The 23,914-nt window shown below is 42.4% G+C and overlaps 1 protein-coding gene across 3 annotated transcripts in view; it reads left to right on the plus strand.

The window, feature by feature from the left end:
• The window catches only part of LOC111963909 (SLIT-ROBO Rho GTPase-activating protein 3), a 70,348-nt gene that overhangs the window by 27,965 nt on the left and 18,469 nt on the right, over positions 1-23,914 (plus strand). For all 3 annotated transcript variants that reach the window (XM_023987482.2, XM_023987492.2, XM_023987500.1), the window contains exons 3-10: positions 2,422-2,584; positions 4,518-4,580; positions 7,156-7,341; positions 7,675-7,803; positions 8,466-8,687; positions 10,804-10,905; positions 12,651-12,848; positions 15,267-15,351. In XM_023987482.2, the coding sequence (XP_023843250.1) occupies positions 2,422-2,584; positions 4,518-4,580; positions 7,156-7,341; positions 7,675-7,803; positions 8,466-8,687; positions 10,804-10,905; positions 12,651-12,848; positions 15,267-15,351 (1,148 nt within the window). The remainder of the gene's footprint in view (positions 1-2,421; positions 2,585-4,517; positions 4,581-7,155; positions 7,342-7,674; positions 7,804-8,465; positions 8,688-10,803; positions 10,906-12,650; positions 12,849-15,266; positions 15,352-23,914) is intronic.

The raw sequence follows: 23,914 nt of genomic DNA on the forward strand, positions 1-23,914 counted from the left end.
TCAACCGGCCTCACAACCACAGCCCAGGACCTCCACATCCGGCTTCTTCACCTTGTCTGAGACCAGCCACCTGGACAGCTGATGAAACGGAGTAGTATTTCAGTCTGTAAAAAATCCCTTTTGTGTGGTAAAACTCATTCTGATTGGCTGGGCCTGGCTCCCCAGTAGGTGGGCCTGGATCCCCAGTGAGTGGGCCTATGCACACAGACACACACAGAGAGAGAGAGAGAGAGACACATATATATACACACACACACACACAGAGACACACACAGAGGCACATACACACACAGAGACACATACACACACACACACACACAGATACACCCACACATGCAGCGAGAGAGAGACACAGACACAAAGACACACACATCCTTATGCACTCTTGCACTTGACCTGACTATGCATCCTCTTGCTTGACATCCTCGTTGGTTTTTGAGTAGCTTCCTCTATGGTCAATTGGTTTTAGTGGAATCTATATGGATGAGATACCGTGTAAACTATCAGAGAATACATGGATAATTCTCCCCTCTTTCTCTAGTCTCCTCTCCTTCTCTATTTTCATATCTTTCTCTAGTCTCCTCTCTCGACACCCCATTGTCCCAGTTGCACCCTCCTCACATTAAATGGCAATCATTATTTCTGTCTTTCAAAGGTGGGATTCAGAGCTCACCGAGTGCTGCACTCACTTGGCTGCTCGAATCTCCATGTTTTTAATAATTCCATCCATGCCTCCCTCTCCTCCCGCCCTCGCTCCAGAGCGCGCTCTCTCTTTTTATTTCCTCAAACCCCCGGTGGTCTCCTTCCCTTTTTATCCGTTTTGATCTTTTCAGGTTTTCKTTTCAGTGTCAAACTCAATAAAAGAAGAGGCACATGACAAACAGAAAAAACGTTTTCAAGTTGCRCGAGAAGAATGCATGCATGGGGAAAAGGGTCATTATATCATCTCCAGTTCCGCGCAGTGCAGATCACTGCAGTGTTGCTCCCCTGCTAGTAGTGGTCTGTTATCTGCAATGGACAGCTCAGAGACAGCTCTTAGAGTATATAACCTCTATAAGAACGTCTTAGACTATAATTCTGCCAAGATAGTTTACTTTTGATTGAGTGCAGAGCTACTTGCTGGGTCGGGCCCCAATTGAGTTCCTGGAAGCCGACTGTATGTCCGGGATCAATCATTCACATCCTCCACCACAGATAGGGAAGCAATGGGGACTTTTTATTCAAAGGATGCTGGATAAAAAGGAAGGKGCTGACGAGAGCCTCAGATGTGTGGGCTGTGGAGTAGCCTAGGKTACCTGGAGCAACATATTAAAGCGAGTCTCTTTTAACTATCCACGCCAGGAACTTCTTTCCTTATTCTTTTTATTGTCTGTTTTGACATCTTTTCACTTGTATGGTTGGAGAGACAGGAGTCAAGAGCCCCAGAGTGGGAAAGACTTTGAGCAGGGTTGGAGTCAATTGGAAATTGAAGGCAGTCAATTCAGGAAGTAAATTCTCATACAAAAATACAAAAACAGGTTTTGCAATCACTTCTCTATAAACTGAAAAGTAAATGCAATTAAAAAATATATATATATATTTTTTATTATTTTAAATTCAAATCCCTTCTTAAATTGACTGCCTTCAATTGGAATTGACCCCAACCCTGACTTGGAGAGACTGACTGAGATCAAGACTCTGCTCCTGTAGAAGACTCTGATATGCATTATGATGTGTCAGTAATAATTAAGGAGAGGAACCTCGACCTGTACACTATCTTTTCATTATAACAATGACATCGCATTAAAGAAACGGGCTCACCGTCATCTTGAAGCAATGTCATGCAGTTTATTCTGAGTGGTGTAGTGCTTTATGACTGGTTAGCTTGCTGTTGTTGTGCAGACTCCTRCTAAGTCACTRGTTCATTACTCAACCTGTGGTTATTGATGTGTTTGTAGAAAAGACTAGAGGTTCCTTCTCAAATAGGCTTTTGAGTGTGATGTGCAGAGCGGTGCATGCTTAGCAAAATTCCATAGTATAAAAGATACCTCCCCCCTCACACAATGTTACTTCAGTRAGCATGCTCAGCAGAAGACGCCTATCTGGCTCTGTGTGAAGTTATATAAAGAGAGGTGCGTGCTCAGCCAAAGATGCCTATCTGACTGTGATGGTGAGACTTAGTTTCCGTCTTTCACTGTGTGCTACTTCCTTTTCCTCCTCTACAGGAAATGAAGAGAATGTGATAAACGTATATCTCATCTCCACATCAAAGCTTCATCTCACCTACAGGCTTTCATTTAACAGCACCTCACCTTCTCTGCTGTTAATTTCCACACTAGTATCTGCTAAACTACACTGGTAGATTCCAAAAGCTAAACGATATTGGGGACAAACAATAATATTGGTTGCATTAACCCCCCCCCCCCCCCCCGTTATTTCCAGGAAGGACCAGAACTTGCTGTCGACAGTGAACTGTTGGTACTTGGTTCTGAACCAGACAAGGAGAGAGAGCAGAGATCATGCTACCCTCAGCGACCTCTACAACAACAATGTCATCTTCCGCCTGGCACACGTCGGAGAGGATGTCATCAGACTTTTCAAAAAGGTCAGGACCCCCCCCCCACACACACACCACAAGCACATGCACACAGAAGCTGGAGGAGGAAGCAGGTGATACAGGGAAAGGGAAGGAAAGGAATTTGAAAGTGGGAAAGGTGAAGAGGAAGCACATAGGGGTGATTACACACACACGCCTGGGATACTYACCTACAGTATGTGCTGTCAGGCTGGGCTAGTACCAACCTCGTCTACCTCTGGATGTCAGACCTACAGCTGAGAGATGTGTTCCCCACCTTCAAATGTATTTTCTTCCCTTTCTCTGTGTCACCTGCTCCCTCCTCCAGCGTTTCCTGTTCTTCACAACATCTTTGTCTTTCTAAAGTGGTAAACAAACTACATCTGGTAAACAACCTACAAGTATAATCTCCGCTTCTATCCTGCAATTTTTATGTCATTAAATGACTGAAGGATACATTGCTGCATGAAATGTCCCTGTTAATCTTCACCTAAGTATACACATTATCTATAGCCTAGGACCCATCAGAGCTATAAAGCATGTCTCAGAGAGAGAGTTAGAGCAGAGAGTGGCCATGGTTCAGGGACTGCAGTATGATGGAACGATCTGGCTGGGGGAAGCACAGATCAGTATCGATCCACAGCAACCGGCTGAGGTCTCACATGATTTATGTCCTCTGGGAATGGATATGCTGTCAGGGGGAGCCGTGATGAGGCTGGGTTACTCTTTCCTGGTGGGTTGTTCCTGCCTGGTGGGCTGGGCTGCCTGGTGGGCTGAGTTGTTACTGCCTGGTGTGCTGAGTTGTTACTGCCTGGTGTGCTGAGTTGTTACTGCCTGGTGGGCTGAGTTGTTACTGCCTGGTGGGCTGAGTTGTTCCTGGCTGGTGGGCTGAGTTGTTGCTGCCTGACGGGCAGCTCAGAGAGAGGTGGCTGAGTAATTGCCTGTTGAAAAATGATAAAATCTCTCCCACTGCAAGAAATGGGGAGTTGTGGTGTAAAGTTTGTTACAATGTCAAGGATGATAGCAGTAGCACCACCTATGCCAGGGTTCCCCAACTGACGGATTTAGCCCACAGGTGGTTTTATTTGGCCCCTCAAGTTTTCTGAGCAAAAAAAATATATATAATTGTCATGGTTGCACCAAAGACTGTAAAAACACCAGGAAATCAGCTCCAAGTTATTTTAATTTTGGAAATCTGTCCTCAAGTATTCCCACACMAAGAGACCAATGTTAGCATGGRTTGAAATGGTTGTTTCAGTGAWWRATTATATCTGTTTGGGCTTCTTGGGGTCAATTTGCAGTCAACKAATTATTTGTAATTATGTTCCGGCCCGCCGATCATCCGCTCAAGACAAAATCGTCCTGATTACCGATCTATGCATTCCATACCACATACCATCCGGGTTCAATGTAGAAGCAAATATTGTGCAACATGAATATACTAAACTAAAAATAATGTTAATGACTACTGTTTAAGTTGTTCTTATGTGTAAATGTAGTGTTGCTGCCATAGCACCAATCTCTGATGAAAGTGGAGTTGATTAGGCCTAACTCACTGCTGCTGGGCATAACAACCATGGCCGTGACAACCTCCCATCACTGACGCCTAAATACTGCACTTTTAACCTGTAACACACTGTAGTGTATTACTGAAGAYGAAAACCGTTCCTACTCTTACAGGATTATTTAAACCACTCTGCTTTCCATACTTCCTCGTCTATTAGCTGCCTTCCTGTACACAGCCTTTTCATAAATAGAGAGAAACAACATGTCGTGGTGTTCAGTCATCTCCCATACAAATACGTCAAAGGGAAACGRATCTCTTCCATACAGACACATGATCCCGGGAAACCGATGTATTCATGCCTCAGGGAAACAACCAGGTCTGTTAATGGTAAACATGTTCTTCCTGTCACCTGTGAGATTGATTTGCACACTTCATGCTTCCTCTGCTTCTTTTCAGAGCAAAGACATCGGGGTGCAGATGCATGAGGAGTTGGTAAAAGTCACGAATGAGCTCTACACTGTGAGTAAACATGTCATTTTCTCGCTCTCGTCCCTCTTTCTTTCTGTCTCTCTCTCTCTCGCCTCTCTCTCTCGTCCCTCTTTCTTTCTGTCTCTCTCTCCCTGTGGCCTCTCTCGCCCCTCTTTCTTTCTCTCGCTCTCTCTCGCCCCTCTTTCTTTCTTTCTTTCTTTCTTTCTTTCTTTCTTTCTTTCTTTCTTTCTTTCTTTCTTTCTTTCTTTCTTTCTCTCTCTCTCTCGCCTCTCTCTCCCTCTCTCTCGGCCCTCTTTCTTTCTGTCTCTCTCTCACTTGCCCCTCTTTCTTTCTCTCGCTCTCTCACGCTCTCGGTCTTGCTCTTTTTTTTCTCTCCTTCCTTTTCTCTTCCCCGATATCTTTTTACTGTACAGTGTCTCCTTCCATCGACTCCCCATTTTTGTTAGTTAGCCTCCTGAAGCTAACGCCATTCCGCTAGACCCACCTCTGACTCTCTGCTCTGTTGTCTCTGGGTTGCCCAGGATATGCCCAGAGCAGAATAGCTTTATCAGCACTCCAGCAGCACAGCCTTGCTGCACAGGTCATTTCTTTCTGCCCWGGAGGACATTAAGAATTAGCATTTTTCCTCCCGCTGTGAGAGAAGTTGTAGTTGAAGGAGAAACTGTACTTGCCATTGGCTCTGCTCCAAGCCGACTCAGCAGTTTCCACTGCAGTGGAGGTCTGCTCACTGCCAAGGTGTATCGTCACATATTTACATATTCAGCCCATGCTACACAGGATCAAACACAGATCTGTTGTTAAAGTTAATTGGCATCCTTCTCTTCTGTCTGTAAATTGACTGTGTACATGAAGAGTATGCATAAGCAAGCACACGCACACACAATAATGAATGCTCAAAGAKACCTGTCCCAGGTTGTTTCAGTTTGATTTGATTAAACCAAATGAAATTGCATTTGTCTCATGCGCCAAATACAACAAGTGTAGACTTTACCGTGAAATACTTACTCACGAGCCCTTTCCCAACAATGCAGTTAAAAAGTAAGAACATTACAAAGGGATTTAAAGAAAATAGTAACACAATAAAAGAATTATAACGAGGCTATATATAAGTTATATACAAGGAGTACCAGTACCGAGTCGTGTACTGGGGTACGAAGTAGTTGGGGTGATTGATTTAGGTAATATGTACATGTAGGTTTGGTTAGGTGATTGATTGATTGAAGTACAATGTACATGTAGGTAGGTGTTTAATTAACTGTTCAACAGTCTTATGGCTTTCGGGTAGTCCACGATCAGCTCCTTTGTCTTCCTGACGTTGTGTGACTTGATGTGTGTGCTTGTGCATGRGTGAATGTGTGTGTATATCTGTGTGTGTGTTTGTGACAGGAAGGCACTCATTTGTGAAATGTGATGCCTGTTTCTGAAATGCCAGGGCATCGCTCTGTAACACAGACAGTATGGACTCTATCGGCTGTTTAGCCAGAGTCCTGGATTACAATCAATATGTAGAGAATGACATTGTCCACCAGCCAGACAGCTAAACCAGCAGTCACGTTACAGAGGCTGGTATTATATCAATTGTATTAGAATGTTGATCCTGTTCGTTTGTTTTGGTTGGAACACTGTGTTGAAATGGATATAGAATGGCTGTGACTGACTAGTGTCGACACATGCAGTGTCTGTCCATTCACATCCCTCAGATAGATATTTAAGTGTTGTAGGCAGGCCAGTGAGCATTGGTAAAATAACACGACCACACTGTGCAGCAGCAAGCATGCAACCAATTGAAAATGCCTGGGCTTTAAATACACTAAATGGCCGCATGAGGAATGATTCTGCATGACATGCAACATAATGATGCAGATTTTCATTGATTTTGCTTTTTATCATGTGTATGTCGGTGACATAGTTAATAGCTAGTACTTGTACATACTTGTACATGTTTTATGTACAGTGTTGATGCATAATGCACAATGTGAGAGCCAGCTTGGCTTCAACACGTCTCCAGCTTGATCTGACTTCAAGTCAGAACCAAAGGCTCCTCTCTTGTTTCACACCCAGCAGCAGCCAGAGGAACGAGGAAAGGTTCTCTGTGACTCAGCTCGAGAAAAAGATCTCTGTAACTTGGCTACGACAATCTTCCTGCTGGTTTCACTTGCACTCTCCTCACATCGATTACCTCAATCAGAGTTGCTAGGAGACGTGTAAGAGAGAGGGTGAGTTTGTAGTGCGTGAGGGGAGAGAAACAGGACAGAAGTAACCTAATTTTAGCACTCGGTCACAAATCCTTAACAGATTTGACAGTAGCTGTCTTTCTGTGTTCTCATTGAGTTTACAGGACACGCGGATTAGTATGCTGAATCCTAACTTTAGATATGCACGTCTAACCAATCTCCCATTGACAGCGTCTGTTACACGCTTATCGTGAGTTTTAGTGTGTTGCCTCGTTACTCTGTTGAGTTAGTCTCATGACCAATGTCAACGTCCAGACCAAGAGCCTTGACGTGTACATGTAGTTGATTTTTAATGTTCTGTACAATGTCCTGTTTTAATGTTCACACAGACACACCGCTCTAACCCTTGTCATCCTCCTGTCCCCGGGTAGGTGATGAAGACCTACCACATGTACCACACCGAGAGCGTCAGCGCCGAGAGCAAGCTGAAGGAGGCGGAGAAACAGGAAGAGAAGCAGATTGGCAAGGCCAATGAGGTCAGCACCAGCCTCTTGCGCCATGACGACCGCCCACAGCGACGCAGCTCCGTCAAGAAGATGGAGAAGATGAAGGAGAAGGTGTGGCTTGGGCTGAGTGTGTGTGTGTGTGTGTGTGTTCTCCCAATTGTCTGTAAAAGCTCTGAGGACTTGGATGCATTAGCGTCTGACATTTCATCAGTTAATGTATACACTAATGACCAGAAACGTTAACTGGTTTTGTTGCCGTGGTAAGACTGGACCTCTTGTTTCATGTGTCCCATGTAAATGATTTTGATCAGATTAGACTTCCATAGATGGAACAAAATGTTTTACACCCTTGGTATAAGAATCCTTTCAGAGAGAGATCATCTATGGTTTACTGATATTTGTCTCTCTGTCTCCCTCTCTCTCTTCTTCTCCCTCTCTCCCCAGAGACAAGCCAAATACTCTGAAAACAAGCTGAAGTGCATTAAAGCCCGGAACGACTATTTGTTGAACCTGGCCGCGACCAATGCTCTGGTGGCCAAATATTACATCCACGATGTCTCTGACATGATAGATGTGAGTGGGTGGTACAGGACATGCTGATTACAACAACATGAGAATGGTAGAATCCATTTGATACACAAAAGCCCAGTGGCATCTTGTAATACAGGGTATTTTATTCAAAGTTAGCGTTCTATTGATTGCAATAAATAATAGATACAGTAGTTTGATGGATTGAAGCAGAGTAGCATCTGACACKGTATCTCCTATTTTGTTTGAAGTTAGCATTTTATTGATTGCAATGGATTTAATGAATAATTGATACAGTAATAGATGGTTTGATAGATGGACGCATAATAGCATCTTGTGACACAGTATCTCTCCCCATTGGTTTGGAACTAACATTATGTGCTTCCCAATGGTGGTAATCATAGAAATATAATTACTAGAACAGACATTTCCATTGTAGTAGTTCTAAGTCTATGGTAATGACTGTATTTGGTGTACATATTTAGTAGACATTTGAGGAACGGTTGTCAGGTTCTAGATGGGGAAAAAAACAATGATTTGTGAATGTGACTTTAATGACGGGGCATTTTTCCTACTCATCTCAACCTGGGTGAGGTTTATGGTTARTGCTGTCATAATGACTGTGTATTTTCCCTGTCTGACCTGGGGAAGGGTTAGTCATTTCTATGGTAATGACTGTGTGTTGTGTTGTCCATGCCTCCCCCCAGTGCTGTGACATGGGCTACCATGCCAGCCTGGCGCGGACCCTGAGGACCTACCTGTCTGCAGAGTACAGCCTGGAGACGTCCCGCCACGAGGGACTGGACCAGCTGGAGGGGGCCGTGGATGCCATGGATGTCAGAGGGGACAAACACAGGGTCATGGACGTGCACAGTCAGATCTTCTGCCCGCCCACACGCTTCGAKTACCAGCCACACATGGGCGATGAGGTGAGGGAGGCGGAGGGTGTGTGATTGGAGGGGTGATTGTAACAYCAATGCCAGGTTTGAAAATATACTGCTGAAAATGCTGGTTCTTTCAAGCAGATTTTCTCTCTACTCAGCCTCTCTGCCTCCCTTTGTCTGTCTTGACTTGAGGTTTCAAGTGCAACATTGTATCAAATCAATCAACTGGGTCTGGCCTGAAGCTGTCTCTAGTGAACTTTGCAACATTGTATCAACTAACCTATTCCAGGCCTTCAAGGTRTCCCATGCCAGTGAGCTTGGGTCAGACAGCTGTTTTTGTGCAAGGGAAAGGTATTTTATGACTTTTCCACTGGATATATGGCATCATCAGATCATGGTATTTTSCTCTTTCACACCGAGGCTTGGTTAATATTGAGGAGGAGATTGCTGGAAATAATTTTAAAATAGGAACTATTAGGCTATCATTTGCAAAGATGTAAAAAAAACTTTAAAAAAACAAGACTTCATTGACTTACTCTTACTGTGTGGGGTGAAGAAAAAATTACTGAAAAGCTCAGCTTATTAGTGTTGGATATGGTGAGTTAAGACAAGCAGAAAACATCCTCAAATGGGCACTTTCCTACATTTGTGCGCAGCAGGCCAGGTAGGCTACTTCTATGCGTGCTCCCTCAACATTAACAAGACAGAGAAACCAGACCAAAGCTCATTGCTCACACGGAGCACTCCAAACAAAAGACAATGGGGGGAAAAAGGCTAAACTCATAAATGATAGTGATGAAATAAACCTAAACTTGTTTCTCACAAGTGTAGCAGGTTGTGAATTCTGCAAACAGCGTTTCCACTCTGAGAATGAGAATGGTAAATGACTGTAGGCCTAATTAGTAATACAATGRGTTAACAGAACTTTATGCAACCAAATGACTAGGATTAACAGTACATTTACTACTGGTGACGTACAGTATGTAATGGGAATGGATCATAATAAACAATCAAAGGGCAATTAAAACAATGAATGTGCAAAATAATTGGTGGGAGACAGCCGAGTGCATTCTGGAGAGAGACGCACCTATAGTCTATTTTCGTCCCTTGTCTCAACATTTAAAAATATACACATCTTCACATATATWWGAGARGTTTTTCACTGACAGCCGCAACTCAATAATCAACTAGGCCTTTTGCCACGCGCACTGCCCATGAAAGACTTCCTCATATGCCATTTCTCTCCTGTTCTATTCGTTTTCATATCAACTTTCTTTTGTTGTCCAGAAGCCAAAGGTACAATCCTAGTCATAWTAGCAACCCGTCCTAGTTGTTGCATCTTTAGAGTCACCCTCTTTCTAAGGAGATTTTCATCTCTGTCATATACTGCTGGCATCAGGTGCACTGTTTAGAATTGTGTTTTCCCGCAAATTGCATTTAGGCAAATGTTTGAAAATTACGTTTTATTGGCTGCTTTATTGCAGGAGTTGCATGTTCTGTTAAAATGAATTACCGTAATGTTGTTAGGTTCTGATTATTAGAGTAATAACTCAACGGACACTGTGAAAGCTTAAACCAAGTTTATTCTTCCCAAAGGAACGAACAGCTGAATCGATGAAAACATGTTCACCCAAGCACTATTATTTAACTCTTTCTCCTATGCTGTGTCTCCTCCTACCCATCTGAACAACCAATACAGAACCTTAGTAATATCTGTTCTTCCTCACTTCATCTGACCTGACCTCTACCTCAAAGTGCTCACTCCTCACCAACTCAAGGCTGTCATGGTGACTGGCACCAGACTGTCTCTCTTCTCCTCCCAGAGTTTTCCTCCCATAGGATCCCAGATGGCTAACAATAACATATCCTGACATAATGTAAACGTTATACACTACCCTCTCTCTCTCTCAGTGAAATGAAAAAGTATATTTCCTATTCTCAGAACCCAACAATGTAAATGTTATTTCTGTCATTCTGAGCACCGGGMGTAGACGCCCTAATGGGTTACGAACCCAATGCATATGGGTCCGGTAKATTTCTCAAATGGCCAGTAAATMTAYATCTTTAAATCACATTGTCCGGCGCCACATGTTCTTAACGGAAAGCCTGATCTCTATCTACAGTATCCATCCATCCATCTAATCTAATCAATCCTCACCAGGTGTGTCAGGTGAGTGCCCAGCAGCCGGTGCAGACAGAGCTCCTGATGCGTCACCACCAGCTCCAGTCCCGCCTGGGCACGCTCAAGATAGAGAACGAGGAGGTGAGCTCTAACCCTAACATAGTCACATGGTCAGAGTCAGTAAACTTACCACCTGGGCCATGTTCAGTAGGTAAAAATTGTGGAACATTGTAGATAGGAATGTCATGAGTATTGTCCTTATTGTACATGTCAGAGAATGTTACAAAAAGGTACCACATCGTTGGTTCTTAATAGACAGAAATGAGCACGTGAGAACGATAAATTATACATATCTATGTTTTTTAAATGTTAAACCTACAAACTTAGTCAATCCCCCAAAAAATGAAGTCCAATGGTCACTTTATGGACGCTATAGTCTCGTTTTAATCCGATGTCTAGAATTTGAGCTAGGTAGGCACAGAAAATACTCTTAAAACTCAATCGCTAATAACCCTGTTAAAAAGTCCGGTAACGGCCGGACGGCTCATGATGAAAGGCGAGGAGTGTGTTGTGTACCTCCAAGTCGATTTGCGATTTTTCATCTAGATTGTTATCATATTGGCTTAGATATGATAGTAGGGAGATTTGAATTTAACATTGAGCTTCATCCAATACCTATACTATTGTGTGTTACACAAGTTGTGCCCTGCTAAACTTTTTAGGGAAAAACATGCATACAGGATATGGAAACATTCAGTATGTTAAAACTGATATACTGTCAGTCTTTTCTTGTCTCTTCAGAAATCCATCTAGGCAGAGGGCTATAGGCAAAATTTGTGACTCATGTTTAGATGCACATCATGAATACTCAAACAGACAGGCTTATATCCACTCAGGGCCAACAGATGACCCCAGCAGCTCTGGTGAACCACACACTGACTGCATTACTGTACTGTTGACCATCTTTCATGTCGGCTGAAGGCGTTTTCCTACTCACACTATAATTATGCGCGTGCGTGCACACACACACACACACACACACAGTCCCTCCCTCTCACAAACATTCACACACACAATAATGCATTCACGCACACTCTCTCTCACAAGCAAAGTGTAGCCCCTGGGATTGCCTCTCATCTAACAAGCGGGCAGGGGAGCCCCTACTGTATGAGGACTGTTACCCAAGCAGCGTTCATGCACAATACATCTTCTAAACTGACGAAGGTGTGGCCCTAGGGTTGACTCTCATCTTCCATCTCTTCCCCATCGCCCACCAAACCAGGCAGGCAGCCAGGCCCTAGCAGCTAGCACTGCATCCAGGCCTCCAGCTACAGAGCCTGCCTGCCTGTCTGCCTGCCTGCTTGCTTCATGCTYCTGCAGTGATTCAGACAGATGTGTGTAAAGGTCACCGTATTTGTGCTATGCGTTCAGCTTATCTCCTATGAATATGGAGGTGCTCCCTCTGCTGAGTTCCTCTCCCTCTCACACAGACAGAACACCAGTTATCTTCCTAATTATCTTCACACGGTCACACACTCACACCAGAAAACATGTCCCCTACCGGGCTGACTGAACTTTACATTATATATTATGCAAGCGGTTGTAGGATGTAGTACTGTGATCAAGATGGTGTCTGCAGAAGTCATACTAGTGTAGATGTGGGACATTTTGTTCTTTAATTTGACATTTTGCTCTTAAAGGAAAAATCGACTCAAAAACTATCTTTTGGTATTTGTTTCATTAGTCCACTGTTGATACAGTCCCATACAGATTTAAGAGCATTATACAATTACAATTGAAGTCTCATTGTGTTGCAAGGAAAACACTGTGAATATTGATGTTGTGACACAGTTTAATAATGACTCTTCCCTTTTTGTGTTTCTTAGGTAAGAAAGACCCTGGATGCCACCATGCAGACGCTGCAGGACATGCTGACGGTMGAGGACTTTGATGTGTCTGAGGCTTTCCAYCACAGCCAGTCCACTGAGTCGGTCAAGTCTGCCTCGTCCGACTCCTACATGAGCAAGGTCAACGTTGCTAAGAGACGAGCCAACCAGCAGGAGACGGAGGGCTTCTACTTCACTGTGAGTGGCTCTGATAATTCACTTGACTTAAGACTTCACTGTGATTGGCTTTGACAACTAACCACGCTTACAAAGCATTAGAAATGTTTTTTTTCTTCTCATTTGTATGAATGCTTCCTGGTACAGTACCTTGCAAAAGTTTTCATCCCCCTTGGCGTTTTTCGTATTTTGTTGCATTACAACCTGTAATTTAAATAGAMTTTTATTTGGATTTCATGTAATGGACATGCACAAAATAGTCKAAATTGGTGAAGTGAAATGAAAAAAATWACTTGTTTCAAGAAACAAGGAAATGTGCTGCATGCATATGTATTCACCCCCTTTGCCCCTAAATAAGATCTGAAGCAACCAATTACCTTCCGAAGTCACATAATTAGTTATATAAAGTCCATCTGTGTGCAATCTGTTTGTCACATGATCTGTCACATGATCTCAGTATATATACACCTGTTCTGAAAGGCCTCAGAGTCTGCAACACCACCAAGCAAGGGGCAATACCAAGCAAGCGGCACCATGAAGACCAAGGAGCTCTCCAAACAGGTCAGGGACAAAGTTGTGGAGAAGTACAGATCAGGGTTGGGTTATAAAAAAAAAAATCATAAACTTTGAACGTCCCACGGAGCACCATTAAATCCATTATTKAAACATGGAAAGAATATGGCACCACCATAAACCTGCCAAGAGTGGGCCGCCCACCAGAACTCACGGACCAGGCAAGGAGGGCATTAATCAGAGAGGCAACAAAGAGACCAACGATAACCCTGAAGGAGCTGCAAAGCTCCACAGCGGAGATTGGAGTATCTGTCCATAGGACCACTTTAAGCCGTATACTCCACAGAGCTGGGCTTTACGGAAGAGTGTCCAGAAAAAAGCAATTTCTTCAAGAAAAAATAAGCAAACACTTTTGGTGTTCGCCAGAAGGCATGTGGGAGACTCCCCAAACATATGGAAGAAGGTACTCTGGTCAGATAAGACTAAAATTGAGCTTTTTGGCCATCAAGGAAAACCCTATGTCTGGCGCAAACCCAACACCTTGCATCACCCCYAGAACACCATCCCATGCTGTGGGGATGTTTTTCATCGGCAGGGACTGGGAAACTGGTCAGAATTGAAAGAATGATGGATGGCGCTAAATACAGGGAAATTCTTGAGGGAAACCTGTTTCAGTCTTCCAGAGWTTTGAGACTAGGACAGAGGTTCCCTGTGGAATGCTTTCGACACCTTGTAGAGTCCATACCCCAAGGCTGTTCTGAATATTAGGAAGGTGTTGCTAATGTTTTGTACACTCGGTGTATAAGTAGGGTTCAAGTGACTAGMCAAGAGGATAGATAATAGACAATAGCAGCAGTGTGTGTGTGGGTTTGAATGAATGTGTGTGTGCAGTTAATATGCATGTGTGCGCATGTTATGTGTGCATGGGCATATGTAGTGTGTGTTGGGGTGTCAATGTAGGTATGTGTGAGTGTGTGGGTAGAGTCCAGTGTGTGTGCATAGAGCAAGTGCCGGAGGTTTAGTCCAAAAAAGGGTCAATGGCCAGTAGCAGCAGGTAGCCATTTAGAAGTCTTGTTTAGCAYTCTTATGGCTTGGTGGTAGAAGCTGTTCAGGGTCCTGTTGGTTCCAGACTTGGTGCATCGGTACCYSTTGCTGTGCGGTAGCAAAGTGAACAGTCTATGGCTTTGAAGGCAGAATTCGTAGAAAAAAAATTACGTCTTCCTCTGACACCACCTGGTATAGAGGTCCTGGATYGCAGGGAGCTCAGCCCAGCTTGGCCCCAGAACATTGTCATCATGGGTTCAATTCCCACAGGGATCACATAAGTGTACTTACTTAAAGTGTAAGTCACTTTACAAAAAGTATAATAGTGTCATACATTATTATTATTATTATTATTATTATTGTATTAACACAACTTACAGTGCATTAGAAATGCTTTTTTCATTTTTATTAATGAATTACATACTGATATTAGAGTACTTATGCTATTCAAGTTTAGTGGCTTTCTCCAGTGTTCATCATTATGCAGCATTATGCCCTGTGGAATTCAGACAGGCAACCATCTGGTTGTGAATTCATTTGACTGGTATTATCATCAGGCTTTGCTGATACAAGTCATGCAAATGAATTACGAAATGAACCTTTTGCTGTAATGCAGTACTGACTGTAGCCTACAGTCGCAAGTGTGGTCCTGTGTGGCTCAGTTTGTAAGAGTGTGGCATTAGCTAGGATTGCCAAGGTTCAATTCCTGCAAGGATTACATATTAAACATTAATTCACTCACTGTACTACTTACTATAAATTGCTTTGGATAAAAGTGTCTGCTAAATGTCATATATTACACATTGTAAATGTATTTCTCTCTCTCTCTCTCTCTCTCTTTGCATTCTCTGTCTCTCTGACTGTCTCTGTCTGCCTGTATAGAAATTTAAAGAGTACCTGAATGGCAGCAACCTCATAGTGAAACTACAGGCCAAGCATGATCTACTGAAGCAGACGCTAGGAGAAGGTGAGAACAACTCTCATGTTACAATGTTGTTGTGCCACTTCTGGATCACAATGCCGTTCATTGGGTCTTCACCGCCCCTTTAAAGCACTAGCAGCAGCTTGCCAATTGTAGTCTTCTTATGGTTCAAACATTGTTGTTTTATGAAATAAACTTAACTGCAATCAGCTACCAGTAAGAACCCATATTGTATACACTCCCCTACGTATTTATTTGGACAYTGAGCTAAAACTTTACYTTTTGGTCTATACTCCAGCATTTTGGATTTGAGATCAAATGTTTAATATGAGGCAACAGTACAGAATGTCACCTTTTCTMTGAGGGTATTTTCATACATATGTTTTACCGTTTAGAAATYAAAGCACTTTATGTATCTTGTTCCCCAATTTGAAGGTGTCATAAGTATTTGGACAAGTTCAATTATATGATAATGAATTGAATCGTTAATAATTATGAGTGACATGCTAACTTTTCACCATTACCAATAACATGAGAGGTTTGCATTTTATTGGGAGAGGGGGGGGGGTGGTTTATGATATTTATGCCTCTAACTTTCTTACTCATCATTATTAACGATTCAGTCATGATTATCCATAATCATGGTAGTATCCACATTAAATGCACAATATGTTATTTACAATTTATTTATATTGGTCACAACAATCTGAAACACAACCCCAACGAACTACAAATGCATCCAACAGGTGTGTAGAATCACAAGCTTGATGTAGTCATTGCGTGCTAGGAATATTGGACCAAATACTAAACTTTTGACTACTTTAATAAACATATATCTGAATTTGTCCAAATACTTATCATACCTTTTAAGTTGGGGGACAAGATGCATAAAGTGCTTTCATTTCTAAACGGTGAAACAGATGTGTATGAAAATACCCTCAAATAAAAGGTGAAATTCTGTACTGTCGCTTCATATGAAACATTTGATCTCAAATCCAAAATGCTGTGGTACAGAGCCAAAATAAAAGTTTTAGCCTCTAACATTTTGGATTTGGCACATTTTTCAATATATTGTTGAACATAATATACTCTACGGSCATATCAAAGTTCCAGAGGGGGATTTCTGCTAATTCTTGGAAGTCCAACAAATATTGCTGTCTAGTTGTAAATCACAGATGGCCTTGTATATTGTTGGCTTCCTCCAGCAATTCAGTATGTACTGTTTCAGTTTCAATGACTAAATCTTTTGGGGAAAAAATTAAGGAATGTAGCTAACTAAGGCTGGGAATGCCAATACAATCAGACTAGCAAYGGGAATGATCACAACGTGGCTAATATGCTAGCTTATCTATTTATGTAGCTATTTATTTGGCAAGCTAAAAGCACAGAGCCTAACGTTAGCTAGCTAACCAACTGCTGTTATGTCATTGGACGAGTGGGTGTGTGGTCGACTTTCCCCCCCCATATCATTTTTCTCTGGCTACAGCTGGAGATGAAGGCAGTGCCGGCACCAGAACTAATCAATTGGACGGGCATTTCATTTCTATAGGCGGGCCCGTTTTTAAAAATAATAAACAACCATTAAGACCATAGGCAGCTTGTGACTTTCAAGTTRGGAGAGGCTTACAATGTATCCGACCATTTCTATCGATCTGCGTGCCAGTTATAATTGTTGTTATATGTGCATTTTTGTAGAATAGTTTTATTTCAATAAAACGTTTTCGTTTCTCAAAAGGATTTTCATGTGGTTAATCATAAAAATCTGAATTAAAATGATACAAATCTAAAAGTTAAAACGCAACTAATGCAAGAGRACCAGCCTTTGCCATATGGACACATTGATACACCGTGTTCCATTGGACGCAAAAAAAAATTGCGCTTGGAACTCAGAGAGAGCCTCTAGGCCAGTGGTCCCCAACCAGTCGATCATGATCGATCGCATTCCTAGTCGGTCACCAAGAGTTTCTGTAAAAGAAAAGAAAAACATAAAGCCTTGCGTTCCTGTTTTTTGTATTCGTTTCATGTTGTTGGCGGTAGATGCACTTGATTCTGCAGGCCCTTAGCGCAAGGTAAGGCAAAACGTTCCATTTTTAACCATTTCATGTGTCTGAAGTTAGAACTCCACCTTCCCGGCAGGCCCAGAGAGCAAATCAAGTGCACATATAGTCTTCCGCTGGCCAATCAGATAGCTCAGATCACCGTGTCTGCACAGTTCCTCGAGCCATAGACTGGAAAAAGAAGCCTTGAACGCACAGCAAAGTTGATACTGAGATTTCAAAACTAAGAGAGACAATTGGATGAGACTCTCTCCATGACTAGAGAGAGACTCAATGAATATAGCAAAGAGCTGCTGTTTTTATGTGCAAGTTCATGTTTGTTATTATTCAGTACTACACACTTTTATAAGCCATAAAATATGCGTTCTCCCTACTTCCACATGAACCAGCACTGCAGCTGCAATAAATGAGTATAGCAAAGTGTTCCAATAATTTTGCTTTATTATCAGCGTCTTGTGTCTTTTAATATTCAGGAATATTTCACTTTCTCTGGTCATAGGAGTAACAGCATGATTTGGTGCATTAGGCAGAAATAATGCAGTGCGACTTGAGTTTCAGCTGGAAGACTGTGTCCCCTTTTCTCAGCGGAGGGAAGGAGGGCGGAGGGACGGTGAGTTGGGTGAGGCAGCCTCACCGCTGCACCCTCCCTCCTCCCTCCCTCCCTCCCTCCCTCCCTCCCTCCCTCCCTCCCTCCCTGCCTCCCTGCCTCTCAGACTGACCATCAGATTCAGTCCAGTAAAAATAAGCACATTATTATGCTCACTTACAGTGGGGCAAAAAAGTATTTAGTCAGCCACAAATTGTGCAAGTTCTCCCACTTAAAAAGATGAGAGAGGCCTGTAATTTTCATAGGTACACTTTAACTATGACAAACAAAATGAGGAAAAAAAATCCAGAAATCACATGTAGGATTTTTTGAATTATATTATTGCAAATTATGGTGGAAATAAGTATTTGGTCACCTACAACAAGCAAGATTTCTGGTCTCACAGACCTGTAATCTTCTTTAGACTCCTCTGTCCTCCACTCATTACCTGTATTAATGGCACCTGTTTGAACTTGTTATCAGTATAAAAGACACCTGTCCACAACCTCAACAGTCACACTCCAAACTCCACTATGGCCAAGACCAAAGAGCTGTCAAAGGACACCAGAAACAAAATTGTAGACCTGCGCCAGGCTGGGAAGACTGAATCTGCAGGTAAGGCGCTGGTTTGAAGAAATCAACTGTGGGCAATTATTAGGAATGGAAGCATACAGACCACTGTAATCTCCTCCGATCTGGGGCTCCACGCAAGATCTCAGACCACAACGGGGGCTACCATCAGTGAATGACCCTGCAGAGAGCTGGGACCAAGTAACAAAGCCTACCATCAGTAAAACAAATAGAGCGCCAAGGGACCAAAAATCCAATGCAGTGACAGACGTGAAACACCACACAGACATATAAAACAAACAATAAGACCAGGCCCGTCTGAGAAGTTTGCTAGAGAGGACATTTATGATCCAAGAGAAGAAGATTGGGAGAATAAAACCAAATAAAACTTGGTAAATCAACATACTAGGTAACAAAGAGATGAGAAAAAACAATGACATCGGAACAACCATACCTCACAGAGTCAGGGGAGGATCTGCTAAAGCTGTTTTCTGAAAGAGAACTCTTAAGAAAAAGAAAAAAAATAAAATAATCAAAAATGAATCAATCGTGAGATTTTGAGTGAAAACCTCCTTCCATCAGCAAGAGCATTGAAGATGAAACGTGGCTGGGTCTTTCAGCATGACAATGATCCCAACACACCGCCCGGGCAACGAAGGAGTGGCTTCGTAAGAAGCATTTCAAGGTCCTGGAGGTGGCCTAGCCAGTCTCCAGATCTCAACCCCATAGAAAATCTTTGGAGGGAGTTGAAAGTACGTGTTGCCCAGCAACAGCCCCAAAACATCACTGCTCTAGAGGAGATCTGAAATGGAGGAATGGGCCAAAATACCAGCAACAGTGTGTGAAAACCTTGTGAAGACTTACAGAAAACATTTGACCTCTGTCATTGCCAACAAAGGGTATATAACAAAGTATTGAGATACACTTTTGTTATTGACCAAATACTTATTTTCCATCATAATTTGCAAATAAATTCATTAAAAAAAAAGTGTATTCTCAATACTTGTATCTCAATTTGTCTGTCATAGTTGAAGTGTACCTATGATGAAAATTACAGGCCTCTCTCATCTTTTTAAGTGGAAGAACTTGCACAATTGGTGGCTGACTAAATACTTTTTTGCCCCACTGTAGCTGTGCCTCACAAGTAATACAACAAATGATCCTTTACGAGTTGTGATCATAAACCTAATTTTAAAAATTAAGTATAATTTCAAAATGGTCTGAGAAGACAACATTTGTATGGCAATTCAAACATAGCCAATATGCAGTGATAATGTATTGGGCCTGTAGCCTACTGTACAAACCTCAATGCTACAGAACTGTTTTTAATTGGTCAATGTTTATAGGCTTATGTTTTTTAAGTCATGTTTAAAAAAAATCTGACGTTAGATTCGGCTTGCATTTGACTCAAAGTGATCTTGACTCAGAAAAGGTTGACGACCACTGCTATAGATCAATGCAGTAGTAGGCCTATAACTTCCATGCCAACAAGTAAAATACATAGACCTAAAGCGACCAAATAAAAACAGTAGAAAATATCCTGATGAAAATCAGATTCTTTCAATCGCATTAATATATATACTCCGCCTGTCTGCCTCCCTTTGTATCTGTCTTGACTTGAGCTATCGCTAGTGAAGTGCAACATTGTATCAACTCAGCAGGTTGGTGTGTTCAGGCATGTGTACCCCCTTAACATTATCAGGAGAGAGTTACCACACACATGCTCATTGCTCACATGGCGCAATCCAAACAAATGACAATTAAAAATGTACAAATCTCCTAAATGATGGTTCTAAAATAATCCAAAAACCTGTTTCTCACAAGTGTAACAGGTCGTGAACAATGCAAACAACGTTTCCACTCCGAGAGTGAGAACAGTAGATGACTGTAATACATTGTATTTGTATTTATTTATCCTTTATTTAACTAGGCAAGTCAGTTAAGAACAAACTCTTATTTACAATGACGGCCTACCAAAAGGCAAAAGGCCTCCTGCGGGGGCTGGGGCCTGGGAGGAAAAAATAAATTGAATATAAATATAGGACAAAACACTCAGCACAACAAGAGAGACAACACTACATAAAGAGAGACCTAAGATGACAACATAGCAAGGCGACAACACAACTTGGTAGCAACACAACATGGTAGCAGCACAAAACATGGTACACACATTATTGGGCACAGACAACAGCACAAAGGGCAAGAAGGTAGAGACAACAATACATCACACAAAGCAGCCACAACTGTCAGTAAGAGTGTCCATGATTGAGTCTTTGAATGAAGAGATTGAGATAAAACTGTCCAGTTTGAGTGTTTGTTGCAGCTCGTTCCAGTCACTAGCTGCAGCGAACTGAAAAGAGGAGCGACCCAGGGATGTGTGTGCTTTGGGGACCTTTAACAGAATGTGACTGGCAGAACGGGTGTTGTATGTAGAGGATGAGAGCTGCAGTAGATATCTCAGATAGGGGGGAGTGAGGCCTAAGAGGGTTTTATAAATAAGCATCAACCAGTGGGTCTTGCGATGGGTATACAGAGATGACCAGTTTACAGAGGAGTATAGAGTGCAGTGATGTGTCCTATAAGGAGCATTAGTGGCAAATCTGATGGCCGAATGGTAAAGAACATCTAGCCGCTCGAGAGCACCCTTACCTGCCGATCTATAAATTATGTCTCCGTAATGTAGCATYGGTAGGATGGTCATCTGAATCAGGCTTAGTTTGGCAGCTGGGGTGAATGAGGAGCGATTACGATAGAGGAAACCACGTCTAGATTTAACTTTAGCCTGCAGCTTTGATATGTGCTGAGAGAAGGACAGTGTACTGTCTAGCCATACTCCCAAGTACTTGTATGAGGTGACTACCTCAAGCTCTAAACCCTCAGAGGTAGTAATAACACCTGTAGGAAGAGGGGCATTCTTCTTACCGAACCACATGACCTTTGTTTTGGAGGTGTTCAGAACAAGGTTAAGGGTAGAGAAAGCTTGTTGGACATTAAGAAAGCTTTGTTGTAGAGCATTTAACACAAAATCCGGGGAGGGGCCAGCTTGAGTATAAGACTGTATCATCTGCATATAAACGGATGAGTGAGCTTCCTACTGCCTGAGCTATGTTGTTGATGTAAATTGAGAAGAGCGTGGGGCCTAGGATCGAGCGTTGGAGTACTCCCTTGGTGACAGGCAGTGGCTGAGATGGCAGATTTTCTGACGTTAACCTCTCTGGGATATGTGGGACGCTAGCGTCCCGCATGGCCAACATCCAGTGAAAATGGCAGAGCGCCAAATTCAAATAAATTGCTATAAAAATTAACTTTCATGAAATCACACATGCAATACACCAAATTAAAAACTACACTTGTTGTGAATCCAGCCAACTGTCAGATATCAAAAAACTTTACGACGAAAGCACACCAAACGATTATGTTAGGTCAGTACATAGTCAGCTTCAGCCAAAGAGAGGAGTCACAAAAGCAGAAATCGAGAGAAAATATATCACTAACCTTTGATGATCTCATCAGATGACACATATGACTTCATGTTACACAATACATATTGTTTTGTTCGATTAAGTTCATATTTATATCCAAAAATCTCAGTTTACATTGGGGCTTACGTTCAGTAATGTTTGCTTCCAAACATCCAGTGATTTTGCAGAGAGCCACAACAATTTACAGAAATACTCATCATAAATGTTGTGGAAATACAAGAGTTATGCATGAACTTTAGATAAACTTCTCCTTAATGCAACCGCTGTGTCTGATTTCAAAAAAGCTTGACCGAAAAAGCACACCATGCAATAATCTGAGTACATCGCTCAGAGCCCAAACAAGCCAAACAGATATCCGCCATGTTGTGAGGTCAACAAAGTCAGAAATAGCATTATATATATTCACTTACCTTTGATGATCTTCATCAGAATGCACTCCCAGGATTCCCAGTTCCACAATAAATGTTTGATTTGTTCGATAAAGTCCATCATTATGTCCAATACCTCCTTTTTGTTCGCGCGTTTAGTACACAATCCCAACATGACGACGTGCAGGCAGGTCCAGGCGAACGTTCAGACAAAAATCATATTACAGTTCGTAGAAACATGTCAAACTAAGTATAGAATCAATCTTTAGGATGTTTTATCATAAATCTTCATAATGTTCCAACCGGAGAATTCCTTTGTCTGTAGAAATGCAATGGAACGCAAGCTACCTCTCACGTGAATGCGCATGACCAGCTCATGGCACTCTGCCAGACCACTGACTCAATCCCCTCTCATTCCCCCCTCCTTTACAGTAGAAGCATCAAACAAGGTTCTAAAGACTGTTGACATCTAGATGGAGCCTTAGGAAGTGCAATATGACCCCATTTCCACTTATCTTGGATAGGCAAAGAGTTGAAAACCTACAAACCTCAGATTCCCCACTTCCTGGTTGGATTTCTTCTCAGGTTTTTGCCTGCCATATGAGTTCTGTTATACTCAAGACATCATTCAAACAGTTTTAGAAACTTCAGAGTGTTTTCCATCAAGTCTACTAATTATATGCATATTCTGCTTTAGGACTGAGTAGCAGGCAGTTTACTCTGGGCACCTTTTTATCCAAGCTACTCAATACTGCCCCCCCTGTCCCAAAGAAGTTAATTAGCAAACCAGGCCAAAGTCCCCTCAGACACCAATACTCCTTAGCCGGGCCAAGAGATTAGAAAGAATGAATGGTCTACCGTATCATAAGCTTGTGCCAAGTCAATAAAAAAGCAGCACAATATTGCTTTGAATCAAGGGAATGGTGGATCATTGAGGATCCTTTACGTTTGCAGTGCACATCCATAACCTGAGCGGAAACAAGATTGCATACCCGAGAGAATACTTTAGACATCAAGAAGCCAGTCAGTTGATTATGACAAGTTTTTCCAACACTTTTGATTAATTACAGGGCAAAATAGAAATAGGCCTTTAACGTTAGGATCAGCTTGATCTCCCTTTTAAATAAAGGATGAACTGTGGCTGCCTTCCAAGCAATTGGAACATCCCCAGAAAGGGAGAGACAGGCTTGGCGATGAAGGGCAGCAACCTTAAATGAAGAAGGGTCTAAACCATCTGACCCAGATGTTTTTTTGGGGTCAAGTTTAAGGTGCTCCTTTAGCACCTTGGACTCTGACTGTCTGCAGGGAGAAACTTTGTAGCGGGGCAAGGGAAAAAGAGGAGAAGCTTCAGGGATAGTCGCATTAGAAGGGGGGGCGATGAGGATATGGATGGGCAAGGAGGCATGGCTGATCAAATAGGAATTCCTTGACTTAATGAAGTGGTGCATTAAGAGCTCAGCCATGTGCTTCTTGTCAGTAACAACCACATCATCAACATTAAGGGACATGGGCAGCTGTGAGGAGGAGGGTATATTTTCCAGGTCT

The sequence above is a fragment of the Salvelinus sp. IW2-2015 genome, linkage group LG1, assembly GCF_002910315.2.
Source record: "Salvelinus sp. IW2-2015 linkage group LG1, ASM291031v2, whole genome shotgun sequence".
In the NCBI taxonomy this organism is placed as follows: domain Eukaryota; kingdom Metazoa; phylum Chordata; class Actinopteri; order Salmoniformes; family Salmonidae; genus Salvelinus; species Salvelinus sp. IW2-2015.